At 37.1% G+C, this 11900-nt stretch overlaps 2 protein-coding genes across 2 annotated transcripts; one reads left to right on the top strand and one right to left on the bottom strand.

Moving 5' to 3' along the window:
* Positions 1–1512: 1512 nt before the first annotated feature.
* LOC105384730 (probable oligoribonuclease) lies at positions 1513–2775 on the bottom strand. The gene is made up of 3 exons (XM_011555008.3): positions 2600–2775; positions 2162–2400; positions 1513–1904 (listed from the first exon to the last, which is right to left on the bottom strand). The coding sequence occupies exons 1-3, from the start codon at positions 2670–2672 to the stop codon at positions 1536–1538; spliced, it is 681 nt and encodes a 226-aa protein (XP_011553310.1). The 5' UTR covers positions 2673–2775; the 3' UTR covers positions 1513–1535.
* Positions 2776–3445: 670 nt separating this feature from the next.
* LOC105384731 (mitochondrial proton/calcium exchanger protein) lies at positions 3446–11871 on the top strand. The gene is made up of 7 exons (XM_038113368.2): positions 3446–3606; positions 3979–5201; positions 5618–5888; positions 8165–8312; positions 8973–9246; positions 9616–9792; positions 10369–11871. Exons 1-7 carry the CDS (start codon positions 3561–3563, stop codon positions 10516–10518), a joined length of 2289 nt encoding a protein of 762 aa, XP_037969296.1. The 5' UTR covers positions 3446–3560; the 3' UTR covers positions 10519–11871.
* Positions 11872–11900: the final 29 nt, after the last annotated feature.

Here is an 11900-nt window from a genome sequence, read left to right as displayed (position 1 = left end):
TGAACTCTGGATTCATTGCAAGCTGAGGTCATCAAACCATTACACTTGAGAAGCTTCGATAAACAATTTTATCAAAGTTGAGAAGACAACACTACTGCCTGAAAGCACCCTACCCTAACTAACCTAACCATTACTAAACTTTTTTATGGAAGAGATATTTTCTTGGGGTTTAGGAGTCAGTACCTACTTAATTTAAATATTCAAGAACAATCTCATCAGGACCAATAAAATTTACTTCTTACTTCCGAGGGGTCTCGCATAAAATAGGATTTACTTACCGAAGGTACTTATACTATCTACTTATATACTTACTTTTTTGTAACAAAAATAGTGATTTTTTCTGTGTGTGTAAGTTTTCTCTGTTTTATAGATCCTAGTAGAATGTAAGTTTGGTTTCTACATACTGTAGGCATACCACGGTTGACCTACCCCAAAAGTGTATTTATTTTAACTACAAGCTACTGCCCAAGTGTTTGGGTTAAACAAATATACGAATCCCTAGTCCAGTCCGAACTCGTCAATCACAAAACCACTTAACCTTTCAACCTGAAAAGTCTAGATAAAAGGTTGCAAACGGGTCAGTAATCAGAACTTTTAAACTTCCAACAAGAGATATAGAGAAAAAGGTTTAAAATTGGGACTAACATAACACCGACTAGAAGTGGAACAATCAATGTATCTCTGCCTACTCATAACCTAAAGGTAGGCGAGTTATAAAATGTACCAATTTGATATTCAAATAACTGATACCTTCTATCTCTCTTATAAATAAAACACGTGAAAAGCTTTTACGCGTCTATTTGCTCACTTATTCAAATACATACATCTACCTCCAGTCTTTTCAATTCAACTATTCTACACATTCCAGGTGTCTATCGAAAGGTACCATCCTCGATATAGCTTCTCTCCTGTCTAACTTGACTCTTACGGCTCATGAGATAAGAACTATGAACTAAGCTAGTAGGTAGTTAGTGCCATATGTACGACTTTCGCCTAGCTATTTACTGACTCCGCACCTTGGTAAAGTAAATAGGGGAGGGTAAACAGACGAAGCCGCGGCCACGACTGTAGGTAGCTAGACTGGGTACTTAGAACCTGGTTTGCTGAAAGTTATTGACGTGTGTTGGGTTCAGCTTGGGTTAGTGAAAGATTTATGAGAGAAATTGCTTATACATAAGTATACTATACCTATACCTTTTGAATAACAGAACTGTCAGCTTCGTAAGTAGCTTTACAATTTTTTACAATTTATTTATTTAGTTGTCAAATTGCACACCACCTTTTATGTACTCTAATATTTATTAGTTTGACAAGGTACGAAAGTGTATAGCTACTTAGCTAGTGGTAGGTAGTTATGAAGTCGATATGGGTGTGGCGTTGTATGGCATGGCATCATAGCTTTCGTCAACAAATGATTTGTTGTTGACCAAAGCTTACAAAGGAAGTGACCAACTTCCACTATAATTAATACTTAGCTAATTAAAAAAGGTAAGGTAAAATAAACAAAGAACATAATGTAGGCAAGTGACCATGATTTATTTATCCACCTTATCATCATCTTTATTCTTGAATATGTGCTCCCTATAATATTTGAGCTCCTCAATGCTTTCTAAGATATCACTCATGGTTCTATGTTGGAACTGTTTTGGTGGCAACCTCGAGAACTCACTTTGAAACCAGCGCTTTGCTAGTTCTTTGACTGTACTGACATCTATTATCCTATAATGCATGTAGGAGTCAAATTTGGGCATATGTTTCCTTAGGAAGAGCCGGTCCATATAAACACTATTGCCTCCCAATGGACACTTATTCTCTGGTGCATGTTTCTGGACAAATGATAACACTTGGCTTTCTGCATCCTTTAAACTGACCTTAGATTTTCGGCTAGCCTCCGTCAGTCCACTCTGTAATGAAATAAAAGGTTTTTCTAACTGTATTTATACAGAAATATGTATATTTGTATAATACATAGCTGCATACTTTAGCTCTTCCTTTCAATCAATTAATTTCCATTTAAATTATAATTATATAAAAAGCATCATCACATAAAAATCTGATGCTACCCCTAATCAAGGGCATAAGGCTCAAAGTATAGTAAATAAATCATAATAAACATACACAGCTTAAGTTCACAAGATAATAAATGAAGAAAAATAAGTACCTCACCATGCTGTGTGATGCACCATTGGTTCATAGAATCTAGAACCTCGTCTGGTTGATGAATTATCAGATTGGGACCTGTAGCAATGACATTAAGCTGGGCATCAGTGACTAGGCATGCTATCTCCAATATGTGGTCCTTGTCTATGTCTAGACCCGTCATCTCTAGGTCTACCCAGACTATGCGCTTAGCGCCATCCCTGATTATACCGCTCATTGGGTTGCGGTGAAGTGTGATGCCTGAAAAAATTAATGAAAAAAAATAATCTAAGGGAAAAAGGTTTATAGCTTTGATTATATCGTTACAACGGTTTATAAGGACTTATTTAATTAATTATTTACTTACTTAATAGATGTACGAATGTATTTAGGTTATTATGTATTGAGGTTATTATTTTGAATAATAACCTCAAAATAGTTTTTCAATAAGACAACTTACCAGTAGAAAAATTACGTCCGAAATAAATCGAGGTGTTACTGAAGGTTTTAAATATATTCCGAGTAAAATTCATTTAAAAATAGTAAATAATCAACACAAATAATATTAAATTCACAGGTCAATCAAAGAAAACAGCCAGCCAGCCAGAGCCAGCTGTCACATTTTTTGAGAATGTCAAAACAAAAGTAAACAAATGAATACGATATTTATCTGTGAGTTTACTTTCTTTTATAATGCTCTTTCACATTCTCCACGGTGACCAAATCAAACATAGGGTACCTAATGGGAGTGTGAATCATGCGGAGTTCACACTGTGGTATAGTACCTAAAGATTTTTCGGAGCTACAAAGAGCTAAGCAAGAGACCGTTATTATTCTGAGGATAGTATAAATATTTTATGGTGTACACAGATTAGAAACTAAAAACACAACCTTGCCTGAGGAAATGGAAATAAAAATATTTTGATTGGTTGTTGTTGTATAATAGGCACATGATTGGTCCAAAGTATGCAGATCCGTATTTTCATTGGTAACATGAAGAAAAACATAGGAAACAAAATTAACGAGACCGTAGATAATTTATTTTTCACACCGGTTTGCCAATAAAACGGAAATGGAAACTTTGGTTTTAGCCAGTTGTACCGTTTTTTTATAATATCTAAGTTGTGTATGTTATTATCTAATAATAGTGACTTTTCTAACTAATCCACCCCTGTGGATTAATCACTTTTGCTAACTATACCTATTCTCTCTAAAAGTCTAAAAGCTGCAGAAACAATGAATTCCTTATTCTTAGGTTTTTAATTTATCCCAGCCACAATGACAAATTTGACAGATCACACGAGTTGTTGTAAGTGAAAACTAATTTATTTTCGAATTGTCATGGTGTGGAAAAGTTGATTTTGTTTTTATAAAATTTTACTTCAATATTATTGATACGACTGCTCTAAAGGTGCCTGAAGATGAACAGAATTATCTTTTCCCAGTGCCGGTGCTTAAGAAAATCAAGTAAGTAGCGACATCAATCATATTCCGGTAGTGACATTGGACTTACTAACCTATTTCACCAAGAGCCACTTTTATTATGAATGTATTATGATTTCATCTTTAAATGTATTCCCCTGACGACGATATTAAGGTGTAAATGTAAGGGTATCACCTGCCCTTACTATCTTAGTTAGGCTACCATTTTAAAACTATAAATATAATGGTGATACTATCTCAAGGTTTTATGCAATCATAACATAACTCATGCAATATATTTTTCAATATATATTTTAATAGTAAATAAACAACACGTTAATTCAAGTAACACTCTATTTATAATAACACAATAACACAGGAGATGCATCATAATAATACATTTATTTGACTTTTTAGATTTGATATGGGAATCTAACCAGCACAATCCTTACATTACCCTGTCAAGGCCATTGTCCTACTACACAACAAGAACTCCACAACTGCAGCAAGATGCCTACAGGAGGCCTCTGTTCAACTCCAGGGCATACCTGGACCTGCCACTCATCAGACCGATTTCCACAAGCATGTGCAACTATGATAAAGATCCCCTCAAACCATCCTCCAAAGTAGAAGCAACAGTTGAAACAGTAAAGAAAGACCTTGAGGAGAAAGCGAAACTGCCACAAAAGGAAGTGAAAAAAAAGAAAAGTATAGGCACACGGATCATGGATGAGCTAAGGCATTACTACCATGGGTTCAGGTTATTTTTCATTGAAATCAAAATTTCTACTGCACTCGTGTTCAGTCTGGTGCGAGGTCACCAGCTTACTCGGCGAGAGCACAAGCTCCTGGTCACTACTATCGGTGATCTCTTCAGAATGGTGCCATTCATTGTCTTCATTGCGGTGCCATTCTTGGAGTTTACCCTCCCGTTGTTCATCAAACTTTTTCCCAACATGTTGCCGTCCACCTTTGAGAGCACAGACCAGAGAGAAGCAAAGCTCAAACAGCATCTGAAGGTCAAACTAGAAATGGCCAAGTTCTTCCAAGAGACACTGGACCAAATGGCACCACAAGCCAGCAACAGACACTCAGATCTCGCTAAAGAGTTTTCAGTGTTCTTCAGTAAGGTCAGAACTACTGGTGATGTGGCCACAAGTGAAGAAATTATGAAGTTCTCTAAATTGTTTGAGGATGAGATTACCCTGGACTCTCTTCAGCGGTCTCATCTGGTTGCTCTGTGTAAGATATTGAACTGTACGTCCATTGGAACTAGTGCCATGTTGCGGTGGAACTTGAGGATGAAGCTACGGTCTCTGGCTGCTGATGACAAAATGATAGCCAAGGAGGGTGTGGACAGCCTTACCTTCAATGAGCTGCAGCAGGCATGTCGGGCGCGAGGAATGAGGGCTTACGGAGTGTCAGAAGAGAGGTTGAGGAAGGAGCTACGGAACTGGCTAGACCTGTCACTTAATGAGAAGGTTCCGCCATCCCTGCTGCTGCTGTCTCGTGCCCTGATGGTTCCGGACCATGTGCCTACGTCGTACAAGCTGAAGGCAACTATCTCGGCCCTGCCAGAACAAGTTGTCACACAGACAAAGGCTGCCATTGGTGAGAAAGAGGGTAAACTGGACTTTAAGGTGAGTTTATTTCTATTATTTGGTTTAGCTAGTATTGGAATTGACTAAGTGAGGACCTCTACTCCTAACCAGCATAAACATTTGTTAATATTATTTTTATCATGGCAGTGACAAACACTTGAGCATTAAATGGCTACAAAGTTTTCTCTATACATTATAAGGAAGTAACTTATTTTAGGACCCGCCTTTCAAGCTCCACCATATTTGTTAGTAAATTACAGTTTGGCAATACTCTAAAGTTGGTCCTTATCCGCATAGGATGGCAGTTGGCCCACCTCTTATTACATCCACCCCTTGTAACTAATCACAGGCGAAATTATTCATGCTAAACTGCCTACCATGTATAGGAGTGTTTACGAGTATGTTAAGTTGTTAGTTGTTGCACACATTCTTAATCTTAACCTTTCCCATTCCAGACCAAAGCAGACGCAATCAAACTCGAAGCGGAAAGGATCAAGGAAGAGAAGAGAGAAATGCAAGAGGCAGAAAGAGAGAGGCAGATCCTCGAAGCCAAAAAGAAAGAGAAGGAAGATCTCAAGGATAAGGCTCCAATCATCGACACGGGCTCCGAAGCTGCAATGGCTGATTCTGCTCCAGTAGTGAATGTGGACTCCGCGAAGGAAAAGTCGGAGGAAGGACTTTCTGGAAAGGATATTGAAGTTATTGAGGACGCTTTAGAGAAATTAGGTAAGACTACTGATTATTTTTTAATAAAAAAAAAAAAACACACACACTCACGCCTTGTACTAATGAACTCCCTTGCGGGGTAGGCAGAGGTGCATTGCTGCACCCGCCAGAGTGTTATGTTAGTCCCAATGTAATAGGGGGCAGGCCTATTGCCATTTTACGGGCACATCCAAGACCCGAGAACAAATATCTGTGTTTAAACAAATATCTGCCCCAGCCGGGAATCGAACCCGGGACCTTCGGCTCAGTAGTCAGGGTCACTAACCACTACGCCATTCGGTCGTCATTTTCGTATTTTTTGATTAAGTTTTCAAATAAAATAGGCTGTAATCACATTGACAAAGGAATAAAGAGAGGACATGGCATATCCACGAAAAAAATGCGCCTACCTAAACTTTGGTGTCAATTAAAATGGCGGCTTTTTTCTTGAAAAATGTAAACAAATTGTTTGACAGCTGAAGTACCTTGTGTTTGGATGTCAATCAACATGGCGACCGGTCGCAATGTTGTAATTTTAGGCAAAGACAAAACTACTGTTGTCCTTTTCTACGTAGGATAACACCAATAAGTTAAAAAGAGACGACGATATATTTTTAAGTACCGATTTTTATGCCAGGTCCTCTCTTTATTCCTTTGTCAATGTGTAATCAGGAGTCTTTGGGTACTCAATGTACCATAAAGTTTATTTCTGAAATAGATTAATTAATAATTATACAACTTTTTTCACGCTGATTAAGTACTTACATCCAGGTTTTCTCAAACAATAATAGAATTTCATTCTTACTATAGTAAAATTATTAAAATCACAACATCTTATTCACACAAATAGATATGAAGTAATTTGGCAGGACTCCATATTGTCAGAATAGTATTTTGGTAAGAAGTTGGAACTAGCAAGTTCAAGTTTATTTTGTGGCCCTGTCACTATATTACGTACGTGCCTACACAAAAGAAATGGAAACTAGTTCTGCATATTTACGATTACAAATTCGCTTGTATGTGCGCTTATCATGACCTACTGACAAATAATATGATGTGTCCTAAAGTACCTATATGCAAATTAAGTTAAACATAATCTGATGTTGGTATTGTTAAGCCTAATTTTCCGCAGTAGACCTATTAGATAAAGCCAATAGGTATCAATAAAAATACATCCAATCTTTAAAGGTCGTTTAGTGACGGTTATACACTTTATGTTGAGATTATTGTTAACTGATTATAAATGATAAGTTTGATATTAACTGCAGTACATTAACATCAAATTGTACCACACGCAAGATAGCAAGATAATATATTATTATGATAAAGAATAAAAAAAGTTAAGTAAGTTGAACATGAATATTTGAAAAATTATAACATAAAATTAGTTACTGGGTAAGTGCATGTGAAGTTACGTCACATTCCTCTTTATATAACCTTTGAATCATATTAATCACGCTATGTGAAGTTCAGTGAAACACGTGGTGATAATGTGTGTTTTATCAGTTCAATGTTTATTTTCCGATGGCTAACGACGAGACATGGCGTCGCCTAGACTATGACGTCATCGCACTCTGCTGCCAAAAAATATACAAAGATATAAAATAATGAAAGTACGTAATGTCTGTATTGGACATAAAGAGGGTTTAAATGAGTTCAGGCGACCCTCTGGATTAGGAACTAAAAATGCAATGATATCTCAAAAAATATTTCCCATTATCCATATCACTAATTATGGTGCCCAACTATCCATAATAGGTGCAAAAATACTGAATGTAGAAAGAAACCTCATTTAAATATACCCCACGGCAAACTAAAGGTACTGTTAGTTACATAAAGACTAGCATAGATAGTATTCCAGTAGCGACTGATAACATTGTAGACGTCATTTATCTAGGAAGTCGCATCTATGTAAAATACAGCGGACGGAGCTGATTAGTATTCAAAGCATTCATTCAAATGTAGGCCAATAATGAAGTCTTCTCTAGGGCTCTATTGTGTTGCGTAGGAAGAAAATAAACGACGACGATCAATATTATTTTAAAATGTCTTCAGTTTTGTTGCGTTTTCATCTGTTTTGCATCTCATTTTTATATTATTCATACTTACATACATATATTATAATGGCATAGTTTTATGATAGCGGCCGCTAGAAGCACTACAATCAAGTCCATGATCCGTTAAGGCTGTGAAAAAATCAGCCTCTATTGTACATACATAGATTTATAATTTATAAAACAAAATTCATAGGCTTATTCATCTGTTCCTATCTAACTTTCCCACTCACTTCTCCTCAGCGGAACAAAAGAAGTCGCTACTCCTGGAGCGCGAGAGCATCCAGGACATGAAGGCGGAGCTGCTGGACTACAGCGAGGACGTGCTGGAGCTGGACGAGATCGTGAGCACGCGCCGCGCCGACCTCAAGCTGTCCAAGGGGGCCACGAGGTACCGTTGATACTAGACAACTACACATAATTAACCTTACTCTTAAGTCACTATCAATGCTTTTTGAGGCAGCTAGGAGGTTACGAAGATTTGAAACGGGAGTTTCTGAACAAAAGAACGAGTTTTCGAGTGAAGACCACGAACAAGCAAGCGTAGCGTAGGTCCTCCGACCCTGTGGACCAACGACCTTATGCTCAGTATACACGAGGATAGTTTTTCAGCTCAGGATACCCAAGTTTAGTTTTTCACATTGAGATGATGGCAAGCTAGTATTTCTACTTAGTACAAATGAAGATAGTTCGATAATAAAGTTATCATGTAGCCATTCCTAGCTTACTAGACACTACGTAAAAGTAAAAAATTTAAAAAGTTCTTGAATCGAAATTTCGTATTATTGTAAAATACCACAACATCCGCAGCTAATTAATAAATAATTACCGCGTACACCGCAATGCACTCTAAAACTCGTATTACCCTTCTATCCTATCCATACATATCAACTATGCTTTCCACTTTATTCAATTAACATAAAATATTTACCTACTAAACCTTTACCACATTTGGTTAACATGAAACTATTGATATTTATTACAGCTCGCAAAATTCCTCACAAATCTCACAAAAACCGTGACATTAATTTCAATCTTCTCTGCATTCCAGATTATACAAGGCAGTCAACAACATGATCAGCAAACTGGACGCAGTCTTGGCAGAAATGGAGAGCAAAGAAAAAGCTCTGAAGACCACCCTCGAGAAAACTCAAAGCGAACCGGAGAAAGCCAAAGAACATCTTATACACATTGATGAGCTGATGACGTCTATTAAGAGTCTACAGAAGGTTCCAGACGAAGCTAAATTGAAGATGATACAGGATGTTCTCGGCAGATTGGACGATGACTTCGACGGGCAGTTGAAGGTTGATGATGTTATGAAGGTGGGTTTTGGTTTTTCATATTATTTTATTGGTCATTTGGTCAACTAGCTACTCTGTGCGAGCTTTCATTTGCTTTTAAAGGATTTGCCGTGAGTTAAATTAGTCAGGGATAAAATTGATGAAAGAAACCAAGCTAAGATATGACGATGGCATGTAGGTAAACGGTATAAGTTAAAAAAAAATTGTAGTTTGTCATCATAACAAACATTACAAACTCTCATTTCTTTTATCTTTACATTATGAACGACATGTATGATGGAAATTTAATTGTTTTTTATGTATACACTAGCAGTGCCTACCGTAAACTATGGCACACAATAATATACCAAACACATAACCAAGTTAACATAACAATTCCACCACCAACAGATGCTCGAGATAATCGGCAACGAGAACGTGAACCTCTCCGAGAAGCAGATGCAAGAACTCATCGAACTGCTGGACAAGGAGGAAGTACTCGAGGTGGAAAGCAAGATACAGAAGGCTTTGGACAAGGCAGCCACTGCTGAGAAGGAGAAGAGCGCTAAGGCCACTATTGATGGACGGGTATGTGTTGTTGGATGTGGTGTTTTTTATATTATTTTTTTATATGTGGGACATCTCACACACGGCCATCCGACCCGAAACTAACCTGTGATATGGGTGTGGGACAGCTGTTACATCTAAGTATACAAATATGTACATAGTTTTCGTCGACCAGACACAAGGCAAACACAAGTAAAATGTTTGCCCAGGGCCGGAATGAACCCGCGGCCCCTAGCTTCGGAAGCAGCTTCACTACCATCTAAGCCACGGCGCTGTCAAATATGTCTGATAGTCTGTTTTAGATACGGTAACTACGTACCTATATGCGTAGTGTACTTCATGCTAACATTGTAAGTAATAAAATCGTTCTTCTCATCTGTTGTCGGTGACAAATCCTAGATTTGGACTTCGGTTTGTCAATGTGATGAAGGGTTTATGCGTCCTCTCTAGAGGTGTATTATGTCCTTTGAACTGGCCAGTCGGAATAGCTATCAGTTACTCATTTCGTTGAAAAAAGAACTTACCGTTTGGTAGAGGTGACCTTTTCATAGAGTTCCAAAACCATATTTATTAATCTTAATAATTTTCCCTCCCCAGAACTTATTCGACCTCATAAGAGAAGCGCAGCGGCGGCGGGAGCTCAAGAGGCAAACAGAGAAATTCGGAGAGGACTCACCTTTACCCAAACGAGACGAGATCGTGACCAAACCAGAGGACAAGTCGCCGCCGCGACCGGAGAAACAATGAGCCATAGACTACGCACGTAGTCATAGACTAGGTAGACGAAGTTGTAAATAAAACCTTTTTAGTTGAGCTTGTGTGCGGCCTTCTTACGCGTTTGACCGCCAAATTGGGTAAAGATGGCTGTGGATTGTGGTTTCTTTCCAATATAATTTTGCATGAATCCTATTGCGGGTGATAGACAGGTCCTTATGTCTGGCTTAGTTGAACAAATGACAACTAAAATGTATGGATTTAACAGCTGTCATAGGGCTCATGCTATGATTTACAAAGTAAAGTTCACTTGAGATTATTTAACGAAAATGACAGCTTTTATGGCGGGTTCAATGGTTTATGTAGTACGGGAATATAGTGTAAATGTTGGTAGTTTATGTTGCGTTTTCGTTAAGTAATTTAAAGTACTGGCATCTGGGACTGGGTCTGCCCTTCAGGTTTTAGTTATAAAGTACAAGCTGAAATGATTCCACTAAAACAACACTAATTGAAGTACTTACCCAATACCTTAACCACAAAACCGGAAATATTTAAAACCTACTGCGTGATATAGTTATGTGTTCAATATGCATGTCATTCATTTCCCAAACAAAAGTTTTGTAACGAATCCCAAAATAGACAAATGCAAGTTAGGCTTGGCCATAAACCATGTTTTTGAGTCATGAATTCTAAATTTTGTATGCTTAATCAATATTCTAAATAATGTTGTTAAAGTTAACCTAATGACAATAAGAACTTTTTGTAAACATTTAATCAATCACTTTGTAAATACAGTTTTAAATGTTTAAGTTATTCCACATCATACAAAATAAGGTGTTGTAAAATTGCTGTTGTGAGTTTCTTTAGTGAAAATGTCTGCAGTTGACTTTATTTATCAGAGATTTATTGTTATGTATCTATCGTTTATGCATTTCTGTGATCACGACTCAGTCATAAGTTTATTTTTAATGTGATTTAGTTTATTAGTTGGAGACTCTGTTATGCACAAATTGGGGCCTGTTATCTAGCCAAGTCATCATGATGTGAGAATCGGATTTGCATTTTTCACAAATGTGTAAAGATGAGATGTTAAACTAGTTATGTTTGTAACTATTTATTTTACCGTTAATGTAAAGTCCAACGATTATAATGTATTTTTCATAATGTATGTATAACGTTTAAAATTCCAATTCCCATCGGGAATACACATATTAAATTTGTTTATTTATGTTAGTACTTATGTATGTTAATTTTCTGGCAAATACTTAATAAGTATCTCTGTCGCAGTGTAACATTGGTATTGTGTATTAGTTATATTATACTTAGCTAACTTTGAATAGATGTGCTGAGATGAATAAACTAAGAGAATAAATATCGAAAAACAAATCATAATTTCATTTATTCTTCGCTAGTCC

This window comes from Plutella xylostella, chromosome 23, assembly GCF_932276165.1.
Source record: "Plutella xylostella chromosome 23, ilPluXylo3.1, whole genome shotgun sequence".
NCBI lineage: Eukaryota > Metazoa > Arthropoda > Insecta > Lepidoptera > Plutellidae > Plutella > Plutella xylostella.
This window is presented reverse-complemented; position numbering and strand designations above follow the sequence as displayed.